Genomic DNA, 18,132 nt, shown 5'->3' with positions numbered 1-18,132 from the left:
CTTTTGGCCAAATCGCCCTAGACAAATTAGTTTGCAATAAGCTGGCTGGTTAATGTGGCTGGAGCTGCTGTTTTTGTCGCTGTTGATGTTGTTGTGGGCAATTTCGGGGCACAATGCAAAGTTTTAATGAATTTCTGTTTTCTCGCTGACCCCGCTTTACGCAGTTGGTTTAAGTTTTCCGCTTCAATTTACTCTCAAGCTGCCAGCCAGCGTGCTCCCGAGCCAGAGCGGGGCACAAGAGTTGGCTGCCGCACAAATTTGTTACTATTTGTATACTCTGCTTACCCTGGGGAATGCACTTAATGGGGCATAAAGGGCATAGCATAAAACAGATGTTAACCAGATTTTAAATAGTTCATTCTATGGCCAAGTTCTATGACATTTGTGGGAGTTCGAAGTACAAGTACAATACACATAGTTTTATAACAGTTACACATAAAGTTGTTAGACTTTTTCGTGTGCCTAATATGTAATATTTTCATAAGATGCTTATAGAAGAATCTTTATCAAAATTTCTTAATAACAATATGCCAAAATAGAAGAATAAAGCTTATGATTAGCTGTACGATAGTCCAATAGCAGCAAAATGAGTTTATTTCTTGTTTAGTTGTTTGTATAACAGTTGTATAAAACTTTTATAACAGATAGATAATAGTTGTGGAGCTTTATATACCCGGTGTATAGCAGTTATATAACAGACGTATAACAGTTTTGTAATATTCAGATAAAATGACTGAGAATCAGATACGTCGAGGCATTTCCCTACTCCCCTAATCCCCACTTCCCCTTGTCACTCATTGCACAAGAAGTTTTCCCTATTGTCGGCTTTGCTTTTCTGCTTTCACTTAACTTCTTTGCCGAGTTTCGTATTTTGTGCAATTTTCTGGACAAGGTATTTTGCATCTTTTGCCCACTCGCGGGTTGAATATGCTCTCTCTCTCTCTCCCTCTCTTTAGTATATTCCACCCTTATGCTCCCCCGCATTACTCCATGAATAAAAAAGTAAACTACAACTTGCAGTTTTTTGCATTAAGAGCAATGGAGTGAAGGGATGGTTGGGAGGAGAACAGAAGCAACCATTTGGCAAATTAAGCGCTGTTTGTTGTGCATCGAGGGGGTGGGTGGTGGAAGGTGGGCGGTGGGATGGGGGCTCCACCGGGGCGGGGGGGTTGGCGAGAATTAATAATGTATTGTGTGCAGAGCCATTTGCAAGGTCTGAGTTTGGTTTGTCCGGAGAACTTTGAGGTCAGCGCAAGGCATGATTTGCCATGCACTTAAAAATTTATTAATTGTTTGCATTTCTCCAGCTACTATTACCCCCTCCCATCCACCCAACCGCCGTAACTATCCACCGAACCCAAAAGGCACTCCAGTCACTGTCTTTCCGCGTTTAGCGAGCGGCCATTGTGCAAATTACAGCAGAAACTTGCTAGGGGAATGAATCCTTCTAAGGGATACTCTACAGCGAAGGGAAACTCCATGGATAGCACGTGTATCATTGGACCGATTTTTTCGAAAATTTCCAAATTTAATCTGCTCATCGCATAATGTTTTCACTCCTTGGATTTTGTGCCACTTCAAAGCGCACTGAAGCCAGCCATATGGATTTATCAGTCTAAGCCGCTCAAGTGGCATAATCATCACGAGCCACCCCTCGGGATCTCTGGATCTCTGGCCCATTCGCCCCGCAAGGTTATCCAGAAGGATACTCCGAGCGGGAAAACGGAGACTGGGCCTGCATTTTTAATATACCAAAATGAAATTTCCAGCTGTTTAAGCGCATAATAAAAAAACCCTATTTTAAATAACTTGCAACGATTTCAAGAATTTTTGTTGGGTCCCTAGTCAACCCTGCTCATTCCACAGGACACAATTTTCCGGCGAAGGTCATAAAAAAAAAAACGGAATAAAAAATGGCATAAAGGGAAAGTTAGAGGCCAGCCAGGAGGCGGAGTCAATCAGCTGCTCAACCTTTCAAGCGCTGCCAATGTTCAATTAAGCGTGTACAATAAATTCCCTTCCGAGCCACAGCCGAAGTCGAGGCAGGAGCCACCCCTATCGATGGGACGTACGTACCAGATACAGATACGAGTGCGGGCACGAGCATATGTGCGGGGAGGCATTATCTGGGCAAAAGTTCAAAGTTTGTGTCTCGACAAATTCTCCTATAAATATAAATAAAAATACAAATGTTTATTTATATAATTAATTGTATCAGTCGGGGCGCAACCCTTTGCTCTGTCCCCTTTTTGTGTTCATAAATAAATAAAACTGCAAGCGGTAGGGGGGGCGGGGGCGGGGGCGGGTCCACAAATGCACGCACCGTATTTTTATTGCCCGAAAGAGCCGGAGGAGGCGTGGGGGGTATAAACCGCAAAAACGTCAACCACAATACAAAAATTACAGCCACTAAAAACCGCCATCGACGATGGCGACGATGCCGCCGTCGACCAAGTTGAAAAATATCAATCGATGTGGGTTCATTTATGTGTAATGAACATTAATGAAGCGCAAAGAGCGTGACTAATAACGAAATTACCAATTGGCCAAAAAGAGTCAAGTCCAGAGCGGACGGGCAGGACAGGACAGATGACGTCAGGAAGAGACTGTCAGCCTCCACTCCCCCTGTGGCAGAGGGAAAATGTTCGGAAGAAAATCTAACAAAAACGATGGCGCATTAAATGAAGGGCAAAAAAACCAAAAAGAAAAACGAGTGGGTAAACGAGGGAAAAAGATACAGAAAGAACTTCAGAGAGAGAGAGAGAGAGGTGGAATAATAAAAGTCTGGGCATAAACCATAAAATGCCATTAAGTGCGTCATTTCAATTTGATTTCAGATTCGAGATTTTGGATATTTCCTTCCTTTCCCCCATGAAAACTTTTGATAATGTAAAAGGGGGAGTGTGCATCGCATCTTTCACATTCAAAAGTTTTCTTTCCATTTTCCATCTCCCATTTAACTGCCGGTCAATTTAAATATTTTTAATGATTTCCTCTTGCTATACCACAAAAGTTCTGCAATGAAATATGACCAGCGAATAATCAGCAGCGATTACGAAAAGGATTCTCACTGGCAGGAAGAGATTGAAATACATTTATCACTCAATATTCAGCAGCCCCCTCTGCAGCAGCTACTCTCTACGTCTCAGCTGTCTTCTCGATGATTCGGGACTCGATGATAATGAATGGATATTCATTTATTTGATATCCACCATACAATTGAAGCGGAGCGCGACTTTAATTGAATTTAACCGAACTCTCTCTTAATTGCTGGAACGCCCACTTCCAATCATTAAAATGTTTATGGGTGCCAGTCTCCTGTCCCTACCCCTCTTTCTTATAATAAAAGAGCCCTCCGTCTACACAAAATTGTCATTAAGTATCGCCCATCCACTCGAATCCATTTGAAACTTTTCACGAGAATTGAATGACTGAAACTTTGATTTAGATTTATGCAACGTAATTGAGTAATTACAATTTTTAATTTCTCATTGACTTTCATGTTGATTACTGGCTATTATTATTCTCATTATTTGCTTAGGCAGAAATAAACAGCAACAACAACAAAAAAAAAAAAAGAGCAGAAAAACAAAAGAAAAACTCATTTAAAATGCAAATTTCCTCTCTAAGCCTCGCAAAATTATAATTCAACGGAGTGAATGAGAACGAGAACCAAAACCAGAACGAGACCAACAACATTCCACACCGAAAGTGACAATTAACACTAATTGTCATTATAATAATTTCATATTGTTATTGTTGTTGTGCGCACTGCTCTCTCTCTATCTCTTTCTCTCTCTGTTGTTTTTGTTATTGTTGTTGGGGTAATTGTTTAAGCTACCACGGCATTTCCCTGTTCCGACAATTTAAAATGCAAAAAAAAAAACAAAAAAGCAAAAGAGCAAAAAAAATGCAAAGAGAGTGGAAAAATTGTGGAGTGTAGAAGAAAACTTTGCCCGTGTGAAGTTCTGTTCGAAGCCTGTTGAAAATATTGTTTTTAATATAATTTATGTTCGTGGCACGGGCACGGGTCTACAAGTAGTTCTGTAATGGAATTACGGCCCTGTATCGTGGGGCCCGGCCATTTCCCACCCGGCCAGCCACATGGCGCTACAATTTTTGCTATGTGTTTATTATTTTAACACGAAACTTGCACTCGAGCCAGGCCAAAGGTTGAGAATGGGAATGAGAGGTTCCGAGGAGTTTGCCCCCACTTGTAAACAGTAATTTTTGCCCATTAATGGTGGGGCCCTAGTCCGGCACCCGACACACATTCACATACATATACATATGTATTTGTATTTATATTTGTATATGTATTGTTATGGCTGTTTTCCCATTGGAAAGTCAAATGGGGAGAAACAAAAAGGCAACAAGTCAAGTCGACAGTAATTTTCAACACTTACAAGCTGCGCTAAGGACCCCAGGACCCCAGGACCCGAAGGACCCCAGACACCCCACCAATGGCCATTGCAATTTCCACATCCACATCAAAAGGGGAGAATTCCTCAAAACGAATTCAACGTGACAGAAGGAAATTCTTACACAAAACATATCAATGGGGCAAAGAGCCATTTCTAATGGAAATGCTGGCGTTTCGTATGAGAAAACGTTCGGGGGAACAGACAGAGTGCCCCTTCTTGGCGCTGACGCTGACTTTAGTGCAAAACCGTGCCATAAACATGAACACCCCAAACACAGAGCCATAGCCAGAGCGAGACCCAGACCCAGACATCTCTCTTACGGGTCACATATGTGTGCACTTTGTCACGACATAAGCTCCAAACTGCTATACTTGACGGGAAATGGCAGGAAAGGGAAGGGAAAGGGATGGCAGAGGGAAACCGGGGGGCACAGCACAGAACGCAAAAACCGAAAACCAAAGCACCGACTTTTATAATGAATTATTAGTGGAGTGGTCAGGGGATCGTAAGGGGCGCTGCCTGGTTGCTTCTCGTGTGGTGTTTGCGGGACTTGCGGTTGCAGCGCTTGGCACTTAAAAATTTAATAGGTCCTGCAACAACAGCAACAACAACAACAACATCAAAAACGCCAGCAACAAGCCAGTGCCCCAAAAAAGTATGCAACGAAATTTTAAATTGATTTAATTTTTGACATATTTTTAGTTTCTGCTGCTGCTGCTGCTCCTGTGGGTGGGCGGCGGGGTCAGCCAACTGGAAATCCTTTGGCACTTTGTTAATGCCGAAAGTCACAAGAGCGTGAACCAAACCGAAAATGGTTAGCCTTCAAACCAACTAAAAGCCAAGCTAAGTGCACAAGGTGGTCCGAAAAGAGCATGTGAGGACGCACCTTTCCTCTTACAGAAATCCATTAATGCAGTAGCACAATCTCAGAGAACCAAAAAATTATAAGCAAATCTTCAAATAAGAAAAACTATCCCTCAATTTTGATTCCTCTCCCATTTTTAATGGAACTTCCCGCTCATTACTTTCGGACGTGTTTGTTCCTGTTCCTGTTCGGTTTTTTTTTTTTCTAGGAAAACCGTTTTATGTTGATTGCTTTGAAGCGCACAATGGAGTTCTCCTTCTCCTGGTCCTGATCCTGCTCCGGCTCCTGCAACCCCCGCCTAAGAGCCTCTTTTCAAACACAAACACACTCATCCTAGACCTAGACCACTTTGCACTCGCACGGGCACTGGCACTGGCACTGGCAATGGTCGAGCTGCCAAACAAAAATTGCGCATAATTCCTCAGTAAAAGTTTCGAGTTTATGCCAGCCACTCCACTCCACCAAACCGAAACTCCCTTTAGGAAGTTCTAAACGATTTCAGAACAGGACCAGGACCAGGCCCAGGCCCAGACCAGGGAGAGCTCAACATCGTCATCGTCATCGTCATCGCATCGTCGTATATTTGTCAAGCAAATGGAATAACCGTTGCAATTGCAACAACGTCAAAGCCAAACAAAAATGTTATTTGCCGCTTTGCCCAAAAATCAAGTACACAACCAACCAGCAGCCAGCAAGAGGCAGAGTCAGAGGCAGAGGCAGATGCAGAGAGCCATGTGGATTTTCATGTTGCCTTGTGCCCGAAAAGTGGTTGGGCACCGGCTCCCCCCATGAGCGAAACGAGAAGTACTACATATATGGTGTGGGGAGCGGACCGAGTGGCGGACTCCTGGAGTGGTCGCATGGGTAGCGCGCATAGTCGCTTTATTAAAGTTAAAACCCAGCATTGTCCCTTTTACACATGAGTTTGCCAGTTGACGAGCTACGAACGGTCCGGGTACGGGTCCGGGTAAGGGTACCGTATATGGCAGCCTCCACTTGTATAAACTGCAAAGAGATTCGCGTATTTCCAGATTAATTGCAGCAGCAGTACACTCTCCAGAAAACAATCCAACAGGGTAGACAGTGGGCTGCCAAATGATTTGGCAGAGAAAGACGCACTGATCTCCACAAGGATCCAGAAACCAAAGATTACCAAAGAATTCCATAAGGTACTCAATAGTTGATCTCTAAGGGATACTTTGAAGTATTTTTTGTTCCAGTTTTTCCCAGATATCAGTGATCCTTTGCGATCTGTTCACATTCAAGGATATTCGTTTCGTAGAGTATTTTTGCAATATGCTCGCCTTTGCTAGTGGCCCCAAAAAACATTTCCCTCTTGTTGCGCTTTATTTTCGGACTGTGATTTTCACGTTTCGCGCTCACAAGTTTGCTTTCCCCGTGCTTTCTGTTTTCACCCACTACCCAGTGGGTGTGCGTGTGTGCGCTTTTGTTGTTCTGGGAGAGGGCTCCCCGCTCCCATTCCCGGTCCCGTTCCCGAGTCGTGGAGTGGTCCCTGTTGATGGTGTTGTGGCACCACTAGAAGTGCATGCGAAACGTGCACGCTGCACGGCCAAAAAACCCAAGCACAGGCCCAAATCCAAATCCAAGCCCAGACCCAGACCAAAACCTAAAGCAACAGCAGAACAGCGGAACAGCAAAAGCAAAAGGCAAACCGAGGCAACGCAATGGGAAACGTTTGTTTTAATGCCCTAAAGCGACAAATATTGAAAGAGAGAGAGATAGATAGAGCGAGATAGATGTGACAGCACCAGGGCAGAAAGAGACGGCGCGATGCTGGGACTGCTGCCATACTAAACACCAGTACGGGATTTTACAGCCAAAGTAATGCAATGACAAACAAAGCAGCAGCCCTACAGAGACAGAGTGGAGAAGAGAGAGAGAGTGTGTGTACGAGAGAGGAAGAAAAACTGCGCCGGGATCGCCCATTTTTGACCGTTTTTCCATCCGACAACCGTTTTTTGAGGTGAGTGGCAGTCCAGGGCAAGGGTAAGGGCCATAAATAACGAGCCGAGAGTTGAGTTGCTTTTCAACGCAGCAGGCTATGGTCGGGCATCGGTCGGGCAGAGCGGGAGGAAAATGAACCAGGAACGCCCTGTCAAATGCAACAGGGCCAGGAAAAATGCCCAAAAAACAACCAACAAACAACCATCAAAAACAAAAACCAAAAAGCAAAAACCAAAAAGAAGAAGAGGTGGAAAATCTGCGCATCCTTGGAGCCAAAGTAATTAAAGTGGCAAACGTTGACAGGCCGAGGGCCACAGCAAAAAAACAAAAAAAAAACACCAAACAAAACTCTAAAATATTTAAAAAATAAAAACAAAAAAACAAACAACAACAAAACTCTATATAGAAACCACAAACTCTGTATATGGAAAAATCAACTATGGCATGACCCTCCTGCCATTTCCCTGGCTTACCGAAAGTAGAGCTGTTGTTTATAAAAATATTAGACCACATATTGAGGGGAGGAGTGGGAGTAGGAGTGGAAGGGAGTGGGAATGGGAGTGGGGTGCTCCCAGTGGGCACCCCAGCAGGACGCCATAAAGTATGCAATAGTTTTCGCTGTGACCTGTGTGTAGTTATTTTATTATATTATTTATGGTCAAATGGCGAAGTAAACTTGCATTTTTTGCCCGCTCTTTTCGCTCCGAACAAACTCGGTTAGTGAATTCATTTTAAGCCAAGTGAGGATACGCCATGCGCCAGCCCACCCCCTAGGGTTATGGGTTAGGGGTTATGGGTAAGTGGTAAGGGGTTAGAGGGGCTTACGCTCACATTCTGATGTAAGCCAAATACCGCGCTAGTGACCAAAGCAACCGCAAAGTCCGAGAAACTAAGACACACATTCACAGGCACACACACACACACACACACACGAACAGATACGGATACGGACACGGACACGAACACGGATACAGATGCAGATATAGGAACACACAAAAGAACCGCAAAAAAGTGGTCAGTTGGCCAAAAACTAAACGAAATGTAATAAAGCAACGGATATGCCAGTTTGGCTTGAACTCTACTCCATCTCCATCTCCAGCCATGTCCATAGCCATGTCCATGTCCTTCCAGTGCCAGGGATCTGGAGGATAACTACTGCAGCAAACACAATAAATGAATATGAATTAGGCAACAAGGAGAGTCGAGGTACGAGCAGAGACAGAGACAGAGAAAGAGAGTCGAGTCCCAACCGAAAGCGGAACAGATACAAATGTGTTGGTAATGGTATCGTATGAAGGGTTTCAGCCCCAAACCAACCTTTTAGCCACAAATACGAAAATGTGTTGAATAACTTGAGTGAATGGAAATGTGAATGTTCTTTGGCATTTAGCTTGAGGGAATCTGAATGTTTTCGCTCCTTGAAAGGATTTCATAATATTGAGGACTGGGCCACTGGAAAATGCAGATAGAAGGTGCATAGATTCTTTGAGATACTAGTTAGAGTACTCTATTTTCTCCACTCAATCGTGATTGATTCTCTAGCAGCACACTTTACTAACTCCTCTTTGGGAGCCTTCTTTACTTAGCTTTCACTTATAATTTATTTTAGCCATAATTGCAGGTTTATTTGCTTGGCCAGGCACTTTCCTTTTGGCCCACTTGAAGGCAGGAAGCTCCTTGTTTAAACTTTTCGCTTAGCTGCTCATGCTTATGAACCATGGACCATCCCCCAACTGTTTCCGTATATGCACATACATATGCAACGTACTCGCATATACGTACGTTGCAAATTTAGATATATTTGCTGCAATAATTTAGACGGCATCCCCCATCATTCCCTCTCACGAACACATTTGGTTGGCTTTGGCTTTGGCTGCTGCTTCTGCAGCTTCTGCAGCTTATGCTGTTGCTGCTGCTGCTGCTGCTGCTTTTGTCCACTGATGAACATTAATTTTCCACACAGTTTAAACAACATTTTCATTTACACAAATATTGTACGTGAGTGAATGGGGAGGATGAATGGGTTGTTGAGTGAGTGGGTGAGTGGCCGAGCGAGGATGCTGGACTCTAGTGCGAGCAGAAACCTCATTAGATTTGTTAATTTACCAGCAAATCCTGGAAGCACTTGCACCTTGAGGAGCTAAAATGGCCAATGGCCTTTGCCATCTGCAATAAATAAATCAAATTAATGTCAATTGCCACAACAAATGAATCCACACAGGCATCCGTTTCGAGACTATGCAGATGCCTCAATTTAATGAAACAAAAATCATTAAGCCACTTAGATAGCCAGATAGCCAGAGATAGAGCCAAAAACGATTACAGAGTTAGGCATATTTTGTCCGGATTTGTTCTTCTTCTATTTCCTCACCTGAGCCTGGACCTTCAGCTGTGTCCAATGTCCAGCCAGGAGTCTGCCAGGCCCAGGCCCAGACCCATGCGACTGTCAACAATGTGAAAGGATAGGCGCCTGCCGCCCACTCTGGTCAAGGCAATCAGAAGGCCTGACATGGCAATAAGATTACAACAAAAATTGGGTAAAAGGGGAAAGCAGGTGGGTAGTGGCTGGTGGCCTGGTGACCACTTTTCCCTATTAGTTATTGAAATCAGCTGTCAGAAAGAGTTCCAAAATTGCACAAGTGCCACTGCCTGCCTATTGATGACTGAATTGGCATACATGCCAGCTTAGAGAAAGCCTCAAGAATGCACTGGCAGAAATGGAAGGAAAAGATGCCATGCCACAAAGAATGTCAAGATTCGTAGGGAAATTTCCGATGCAATTTCCCAGCCATCCGAACTGCATATCAAATTGATATTCAATGTGCTTTTGTGGCGAGTGTTTGGGAGAACAGCAAGCACCAAGCAGCAAAGAGAGCAGAGCAGATCCCCCGACAGGCACTCAAAAAAATGTCCGACGTGACCATGGTAACCTGTTCCACACAAACACACACACACACAAGCATGGAAACAGAGAAGGACATTGTACACACGTATGCAAAGTACATGGGTTTCTGGGGAACGGTTGATTTGATTGCTGTCCGAACGAGAGCTGCAGCTGAAGGACCTCTAGAGCGTTGCCAGTTGCGAGTTTGAAGCTCAGCTGCTGCTGCTGCTGCTGCTGCTGCTGTTGCTGCTGCTGCTTGGAAAAGTTTCAACAATGCAACTCTTGCCTCTGCCTCTGCCCCTGCCACACACTCAAGTGCGAATGTGTGTGTGTGTGAGAGTCTTGTGCTGCTGTTGCATTTGTTTGTTCTGTTTATAATTCAATTGTAAATGCATTTCAATTACGTGCACATTAAACTGGAGCCCAGCCACAGGACCCACAGAACCCACAGACAAAGTTTTTTGGTGCCGGAGCAAGGACTAAGACTTGACCACTTGGCCAGAGCCAGGGCCAGGGCCAGGGCCATTACCATGGATGGCCAGAGCAGAGCATAGTCCCATTTGCCAGGAAGAGCGATCCCAGAGTCTGGAGCCAACTTAGAGAGCGGAACACGCTTCCCATTTAAGGACAATTGGCCCATTATGAGAACGCGTTGAAACGGCAAAATGAAAGTGGGCAAAAAGCAAAAAAAGACAATGATAGAAGGAGAGGAGAGGAATGGATGGAAATGGAGATGGAGAGGGAGATGGAGTCAGCGAATGGCTAACAATGCCATTAACAACTACTACAAATGGCCCTTGAAGGTGCAATGTGTGAAAGACTAACCAGGAAAGAGTTTACGGCTCAAGCAAAGGAGAAGCGGAGGATCAGGGCGTAAGTCCCCGCACTTAGTGTTGTATAGCGTTCTAAGCCGTCAAGATAGTGTGTTAGGCAATACTTTGAAAGCTCTTCAACAGCTCAACGAGAGCTTACAAAATGAATTATCTGCTAAAAGGGTGTTCGGTAGCAATTTAAACAATCAATTAGTGTTGAAGAGAGTTTAAAATAGCTCAGCTTTAGTGTTAGGCAGCACTTAAATGCGAGTAAATTCAGTATTTTACCCTTTTCCAAATACCAAATAACGAAACCCAAATCCAAATCAAATCGAATTCAGCTACATCTGCTACATTGTTAACAGGGTTTAATGGAATGTGAACTGGGCCAAAAAGTCGTTTAGGGCCAAACCCAAACCATCCCCGAAACAGTACAGCCAGGGTACAGTCACGGACAGCGAAACCTGCCCAGTCAGAGGTTAAATGACCTTTGGAGTGCACTTAACCAGGCAACAACATTCATCCAACCGTTCGAGTCTGTCGTCCCTGCTGAGCCCCGAGCCCCGAGCCCTCAGCCATGAGCCAAGAGCCATGACCCATGGGTCCTGAGCCCCGAGCCTGCCTCCCTGCCTCACAGTGTGTGTTTGCTGCAACCCTCGCAAGTTTTTTGGGCCGTAACCAAAGCCACTCTAATGAGTCCAAGTCCGAATTCGAGTCCCGCCGCATTCACAATTAGCCTTAAAGTCCTTCAGCTCCCCGCCCCACTCAAAAGTGTAACCTGTAGTGTAGTCTTGACCACACTGCAAGTACCGCACCGCACCCTTCCACTATCCCATCTTCCACCGTTTACCATCCACCTTCCATCGTCCTCGTCATCGTCATCGTCTTTGGCAATTAAGCCTTGGCCGACCGTTGACCACGGCAAATGACCGCAGCCAGTTTGCTTTCATTAATTTTTGGTTGTAATCCTTGCCGAAGCTTTTCATTTCATTCCTCACAGCTGCCGATGCTCCTGCTCCTGCTCATGCTCCTGCTCCTCTTCTGCTCCGCCTCATTGTAGTCATCGTAGTCGTCGTAGTCATCGCCGGGAGTCGAAGTCGTCGTAGTAGTCCTCGTAGTCATGTGTGGGTCGTGCGTGTGCCATAGTTCGGTGCACACTTTTTCACACTTTGTTCATGGCATAGTGGAGATAGTGGGGGATGCCCTGTACTGTAGTTGTACTGAAAGGGTTAGCCGTGTTTGAGCAAAGAGAAAGGAAAACTTCAAAGCAATTTTCAATCATCCGAAGAGTTACAATTCATTAGGGGAGACTGCTTCTGCTCCAATAATGAGAGCATTTCTAGTTTTGAAACTTTTGCGGAATTGTTATCCCCATCGCATCCTCATCGGAACACCCCCTGGAGCACACCATGGCACCCACTTTTGCTTTGACTACTCAACCGTAGGTGGCCCTGCTTTGATCAACTCATCCATTGTCAATCCTCTCTCAGCACTCAATGCAAAATTAAACTATTTACAGGTCATTCCCATAGTCCTGAGTCGGATAGGCCATTGCTGGGGTAGCGCTGTAACGGCCTCTTTTTTTCTTTGTTCCCTGACTGACTGACCGTTGGGTTTTTTGCCACAGTGGTCATGTTTTTACATCTGGGCCATGTCCAGGCCCCCCCAGTCAGCTTCGTTCGGTAGCCTCCAACGTTAATGACTTTTGTGCTGCGCCTGTCTCTATGGCTGTCCCTGTCCTGTCTCTGTGGCTGTCCCCCTGTCCCCCTGTCCCTCTGTCTGTCCGTCTGTCTCCTGGCCAAATGTTTTAAAACTGGCCAACAGAGTTTTTGTTGCTCTCTGCCCCCGCTGTGCGTTCCGTTGTTGCTCTTGGTGTTGATGTTGTTGTTGCTGTTATTGTGGGTTGTTGTTACTGGCGATTGCCGGGCGGTTAGTGCGCGCGTTTGCCACCGCCCGCAGTGTTTGCCAGGACAACCAGGACAACCGACTCATTTGTACAGGTTTTTTACACACTCTCTCTTGCCCTCTCTTTCGAGAGAGAGAGAGAGAGAAAGAGAGAGTGATGGTGATGGTGGGGAGGGAGAGTCATGCTGTGGAGAAAGGGAATTGTTAATTAAAGTATTGTCTCCTCGTTGCTGGCAAAATGAACAAGTAGAAACAAGGACTCGTGGCCCTACTGGAACTACCAGTACTCGTACTACTACTACTACGGCACGGCTCTTCCTGGTGCCGCTCCTGGGCCGTCAATTGTCGAACATGGTACTCTACAGTTCCACTTAACAGCTACAATGGGCACTTTGCCACAATGAATTCAAATGGATGCCCCCGACGTGAGTTTTTTTCTCCAGTTTTTGCTCCTGCAGCACACACACCCCCGACACTCCCGACACCCCATCAGGGGGCTACATACATGTGTTGTTATTGCTGCTGCTGCCACTGCTGCTGCACACACACGTGGACATGACATGAACACAATGACAGCTGACTGTTGGCTTCCAAAAGTCCCCGGAGGCGTACAGTCTACAAAGACAGAGAATGAGAGTCAGAGGTGAGGCGGAGTCGGCAGCGGAGTCATAGTCAGACCCGAATATGGTGAGGAGACGGATACGGGCCCGTGATTCTTGAATAAAAGCTTTAATTTCGGGGTTTACCAATTAAAACTACGTGGCCAAATGAAAAATACATACGAAGCCAAGCCCCACGTCCCTGAATGCATAATACAAAGGCGGAAGGGGGGGTGGGTGGTTTCGGGTCCCTTAGGGAAATGAATGAGAATCTGGGGAAGGGAAATTCCCTTCGTACGGTGAGCGGGGGCCGGGGCAGGGGCAGGACCCCAGCACTTGAAGTGTAAATTGGCTGGCCAAAGATGCAATTGCGACGGCCACGAGTGAGTGCAAATTACACAAAAGCAGAAGAGCTCGTGAATGTGATTCGGGGCAAAAGTACAGTCTACGGTCTGCCAATGAAGTTTGGCAACGTGGCAACGGGACTTCAGCAGCTTCGGCCAGAGCTACAGCTACAAAATTAATTTGTTAAATGGGAATTAAATAAATGAAATGCGGTCAGTTAGAGTCGACTTTTGGCCAGCGTAAGAGGATCACTCGAATAGTAATGAATGGACGAAAGACTCTGGACCCCCTCCTCCTCCTCCTCGTGTGTGAAGTGCGGCAACGTAGCACCATTAACACACCATCGACAGTGGCCCCCAAAAAATGGTCAGCAGCTGACCAAACAGCCACCTGGCCGCGGTCCCAGCTGCTACCTCTCCTCATTCATCCTTCATACTTCATCCTGCATCCTGCATCCTGGATGGCCTGCCCACAGGCAAACATCCTCGCTTCCTTCCTGCTTGCAAGCCCGAGCTTCGCTTCTCTCCTTTCGTTTTTTCTGTGTACTTCATTTAGCAGGGAATCCTGTTCCGTCCCTGTTCAGTCCCTGGCCAGACAGTGCATCCGTGTATACGTCAGCAGCGACATTATTGCTGTTGTTGCTGTCCTGTCGGTTGTTGCAACGCCATTATAACGCCATTTTGACCCCACCAAACAACCACCCTCCGACCGGACCCACCTTGGACCACCTTTACCAACTAATTTTTTACACATTTCTCATTTTTCAACCCGCCATTATCCGTGCTTCCTTTTGTTGTTTCGCCCCCTCTTTCCAGAACGACACGATGCGCCTGCTGTACATGTACCACGCACAGGATCCGCCGCACGGCTCGGTGCGACCGGGCACCCTGCCGGACCCGGGGCGTGCCTTCCGCCCCTACCGCCCCATGGTGCTGATGCAGCGCGCCCAGCTGCCGATGCCCTCGCCAACGCACGATGAGCGCGTGCGAGTCCTGGAACTGCGCAACGAGGATGTGGAGCTGCCTGGCGGGGACACGCCGCTCTTCTGGTGCAAGATGTTCAAGCTGGAGGACATCAATCGCAAGCACCACCTGATCCGGGTAAGGCACACGCTTCTGTGGCCCCTTTTTCCCTCCTTCCCTTTTACCGCCGCTGCAGGACTAAGCGTTATTAAATACAATGCATAATTAAGGCCAAGTGCAGTGGCATCCTGCCAGTGGCTGTAGCAGTAGCTGTCACTGCTGCTCCAGCTCCAGCTCCCGCTGATGCTGCTGCTGCTGTTGCTACTGTCTCTTGGCCTCGGCATAACCAAATTGAAATATTAAAAATTTATCCCCACTCTCCCTTTCTCTCTCTCTGTTACCAACAATGCACTAACCTTTGTCTCTCTCCATCTCTCTGCCGACCCGCTCTCGGGTCGGTTCATTTTCTTTTCATGGCTGGCAGTACGAGCCGATTTATGATTCATCGTCCAGCGTGCATTACTTGCAGCACATAACGCTGCACGAGTGCCAGGGCGCTCACTCGGAGCTGGAGGAGATGGCACGCGAGCAGGGACGCCAGTGCATGGGCGCCCGATCCATACCGCTGGCATGCAATGCCATTGTTGCCTCCTGGTCGCGGGGCAGCGAGGTAAGCATTCGAACGGAACGGAAGAAGAAACCCCTTACCCCCATACCCCCAAACCCAGTTCCTCCCTGACCTCACTCCATCAGCCAGCCAACCCCCTTGCATTGGCTGGCACTATGCTACCCATCTCGTCATAACCATAACCATGCAATATTAATTTAACCTTCGCAAATGCTTCCTTTCAACACGAAGAAATACGTAAAGGAAGAGTGCGGGTCGGGAGGATATCCGACCAGAGTATATGCCCTTAAACTGGGGAGCTCGAACTTTCGTTTACACAACATGATCTAAAACTGGAAGCTTGAACTAAAACTAAGTTCGAATCTAGATCCCCCCTCGATAGAAATTATAACTGAAGCTTGAAGTGGATGTAAAAGTCAAAAAGTAAGTCCTCTCCGCGAAGCCAAGCTGGCAGGAAATTTAAATGGAATTTGTTCCCGATCTTGTTATTTGTTAGAACTGATACCTTCAATTGAAGCTAAAAATCATTCAAAAGTATTACAAGCTTTCCATAAGGTACAATTTAAACAGTTCCAAAACCCACAATCCAAATACGTTCAACACTCCAGGGGTCTTTCCCTCGTATTGCAATACAGAACATCTTCGATCTCTTAGTCCGGACAACCATTTTGAAAAGAGTATTCCGAAAGAAATAAATACCATTGGGCCCTGGCCCCCTGACCTCCAGCCTCATGGCTCTTGTTTTTGGGAGAAGCTCCGCTCAGGGCACGAAATAAAAAAACAAGGACAGAGACAGGGTTTTCATAATTTCATCGGAAGAGCGCCATAATGCAGTGGCATGTTACGGCTGCTGCTGTCCGCCAGGGGGCGCTCTGCAATGCAATTGAATGGCAATGAATAAGATGGGATTGCAACTGGGACTGAGGCTAGGGCTGAGGCTGAGGCTGGTATGGTGTGGAGTGGAGCCTCCTCCACTGGCTGGCTGGATTTAAATTGCACATGGCCGTGGCATCAACTTCCGTCCGAGCCAGGGCCCCAACCTATATGCATATACACATGCCCATACATCCCAAAAAAAATAACCATATCCATACATACATATACTCGGAGGAGTATAAAAACAAACACACCCCATAACACACTCCTACCGTACCCTACCCCCAGCTCCTTTTCCATTCCCCTTTCTCCTCATTTTTTTCACTGATTTTTATAATTTTTTGGTCTCTCTCCTTTGTGTGTCTTTCGCAGGGCTTTACGTATCCACACGAGGCTGGCTACCCGATCGAGTCGCGACAGGCCAAATATTACTTAATGGAGACCCATTACAACAATTTAAAGCCCGACTTTGCCCAATTGCACGCCCGACAAATGGCGGATAATTCGGGTTTGAAAATCTACTTTACGCACGTCCTGCGACCAAACGATGCTGGCATATTGTCAATCGGTAAGTTACCCCCAAAAACTCAAAGGGGGTTATCTCTACAATATACACATACATACATATGTATGTATATGTACATATGTATATATATCGGGGCGGTCGTGTGTCTGGCGTGTGTTATAGGAGGAGTGCAGCTGCTGCCCTTTTGTATATTTTATGCGACAGAGAGATGAGGAAGCGCTTTCTATATGCAGCTCATGTCATGCAATTTATGAGATTGCCAGAGTGGACGAGAGACGGGCGAGGGGAGAGGATAGAGGGTATAGGGTAGAGGGGAGACTGGTGGGGGCGACTGCACTGTGGAACTGTGGAGTGGCATGCCATGCAGTGTGGAAGGTCTAACCACATTGGTGGGGCTAGTAAAACAAAAGCTTATGACTTTGCCCAGCTTGTCCAAATGCGGTTTAGCCATGTATCTATGTATCTATCTATCTGTGTATCCATATGTGTGTGTGTGTGTATGTGTATATCTGCAGATACAATACCAACAAACAAAAGGATACATCCAGGGAAAAGGAGCAGTAGCAGCAGCAGCAGCAGCACCCGCTTCCAGACAGCAATTTAACTACCTTTTATACCCCCCACATAAAAGTTTATATCGTCACAATTTTTAATATGTCTGACAGACAATGAAAATGGTTTTCCATTCTTTTTTTTCTCTGCCGCTCCAAATTGCTTACAAATAGATTTTAATTTTAAATTTTTGGCGTACCATGGACACGGGGCCCTACACCTGCACGCATCTAAATCAAATACTCGGAAATTCTCGGTGCCTGGCATGTGTCTGAATGAAAGTTTTCCCTGCCAAGCAACTAAATAATTCAAACATTCGAAGGCTGCGACTAGTCGTATGATTGCGGGTAGGTTGTGCACTCACTGCTGCAGCGAGGGTGGCCGCAAGAGTTGGCGAATATTGTCGAAAAATTTGGGAAGTAATTGACTACCATGTGATTCCAGCCATAAACCTTTTTATATACCCTGAAATCAGATGCTATCAAATAGTATGTGTAGATTATATTCTATAGCTTCTTGATTACAGCGGTCGATAGAATTCCTTCAATACTAATTCAAATATATTCTTCGCTATGTATTCCATCTTATCGCTAAAAAAAAACTTAAACAAAGACCATATATTACATCTTTTGGAACGTCAAAAACCACATCAGCTGTACTCCTTCGAGAGCAAACTTCAACTTCCTTTCCCATTAAATCTTTAAGAACGAATATCTTAATCTACTCCTGGAAAAAGCCATAGCTTCTGGAGCTTCCTCCTCTGTCCCGCCTCAATAAACATATTTTCGG

At 45.9% G+C, this 18,132-nt stretch overlaps 1 protein-coding gene across 1 annotated transcript in view; it reads left to right on the top strand.

Moving 5' to 3' along the window:
- LOC6602179 (MOXD1 homolog 2) overlaps positions 1-18,132 on the top strand; it is a 130,320-nt gene that overhangs the window by 92,125 nt on the left and 20,063 nt on the right. The window contains exons 4-6 of the mRNA XM_002027183.2: positions 14,615-14,899; positions 15,246-15,431; positions 16,638-16,833. Of these exons, the coding sequence (XP_002027219.2) occupies positions 14,615-14,899; positions 15,246-15,431; positions 16,638-16,833 (667 nt within the window). The remainder of the gene's footprint in view (positions 1-14,614; positions 14,900-15,245; positions 15,432-16,637; positions 16,834-18,132) is intronic.

This window comes from Drosophila persimilis, unplaced genomic scaffold (assembly GCF_003286085.1).
Source record: "Drosophila persimilis strain 14011-0111.01,24,50 unplaced genomic scaffold, DperRS2 tig00000715-arrow-arrow-pilon, whole genome shotgun sequence".
NCBI lineage: Eukaryota > Metazoa > Arthropoda > Insecta > Diptera > Drosophilidae > Drosophila > Drosophila persimilis.
This window is presented reverse-complemented; position numbering and strand designations above follow the sequence as displayed.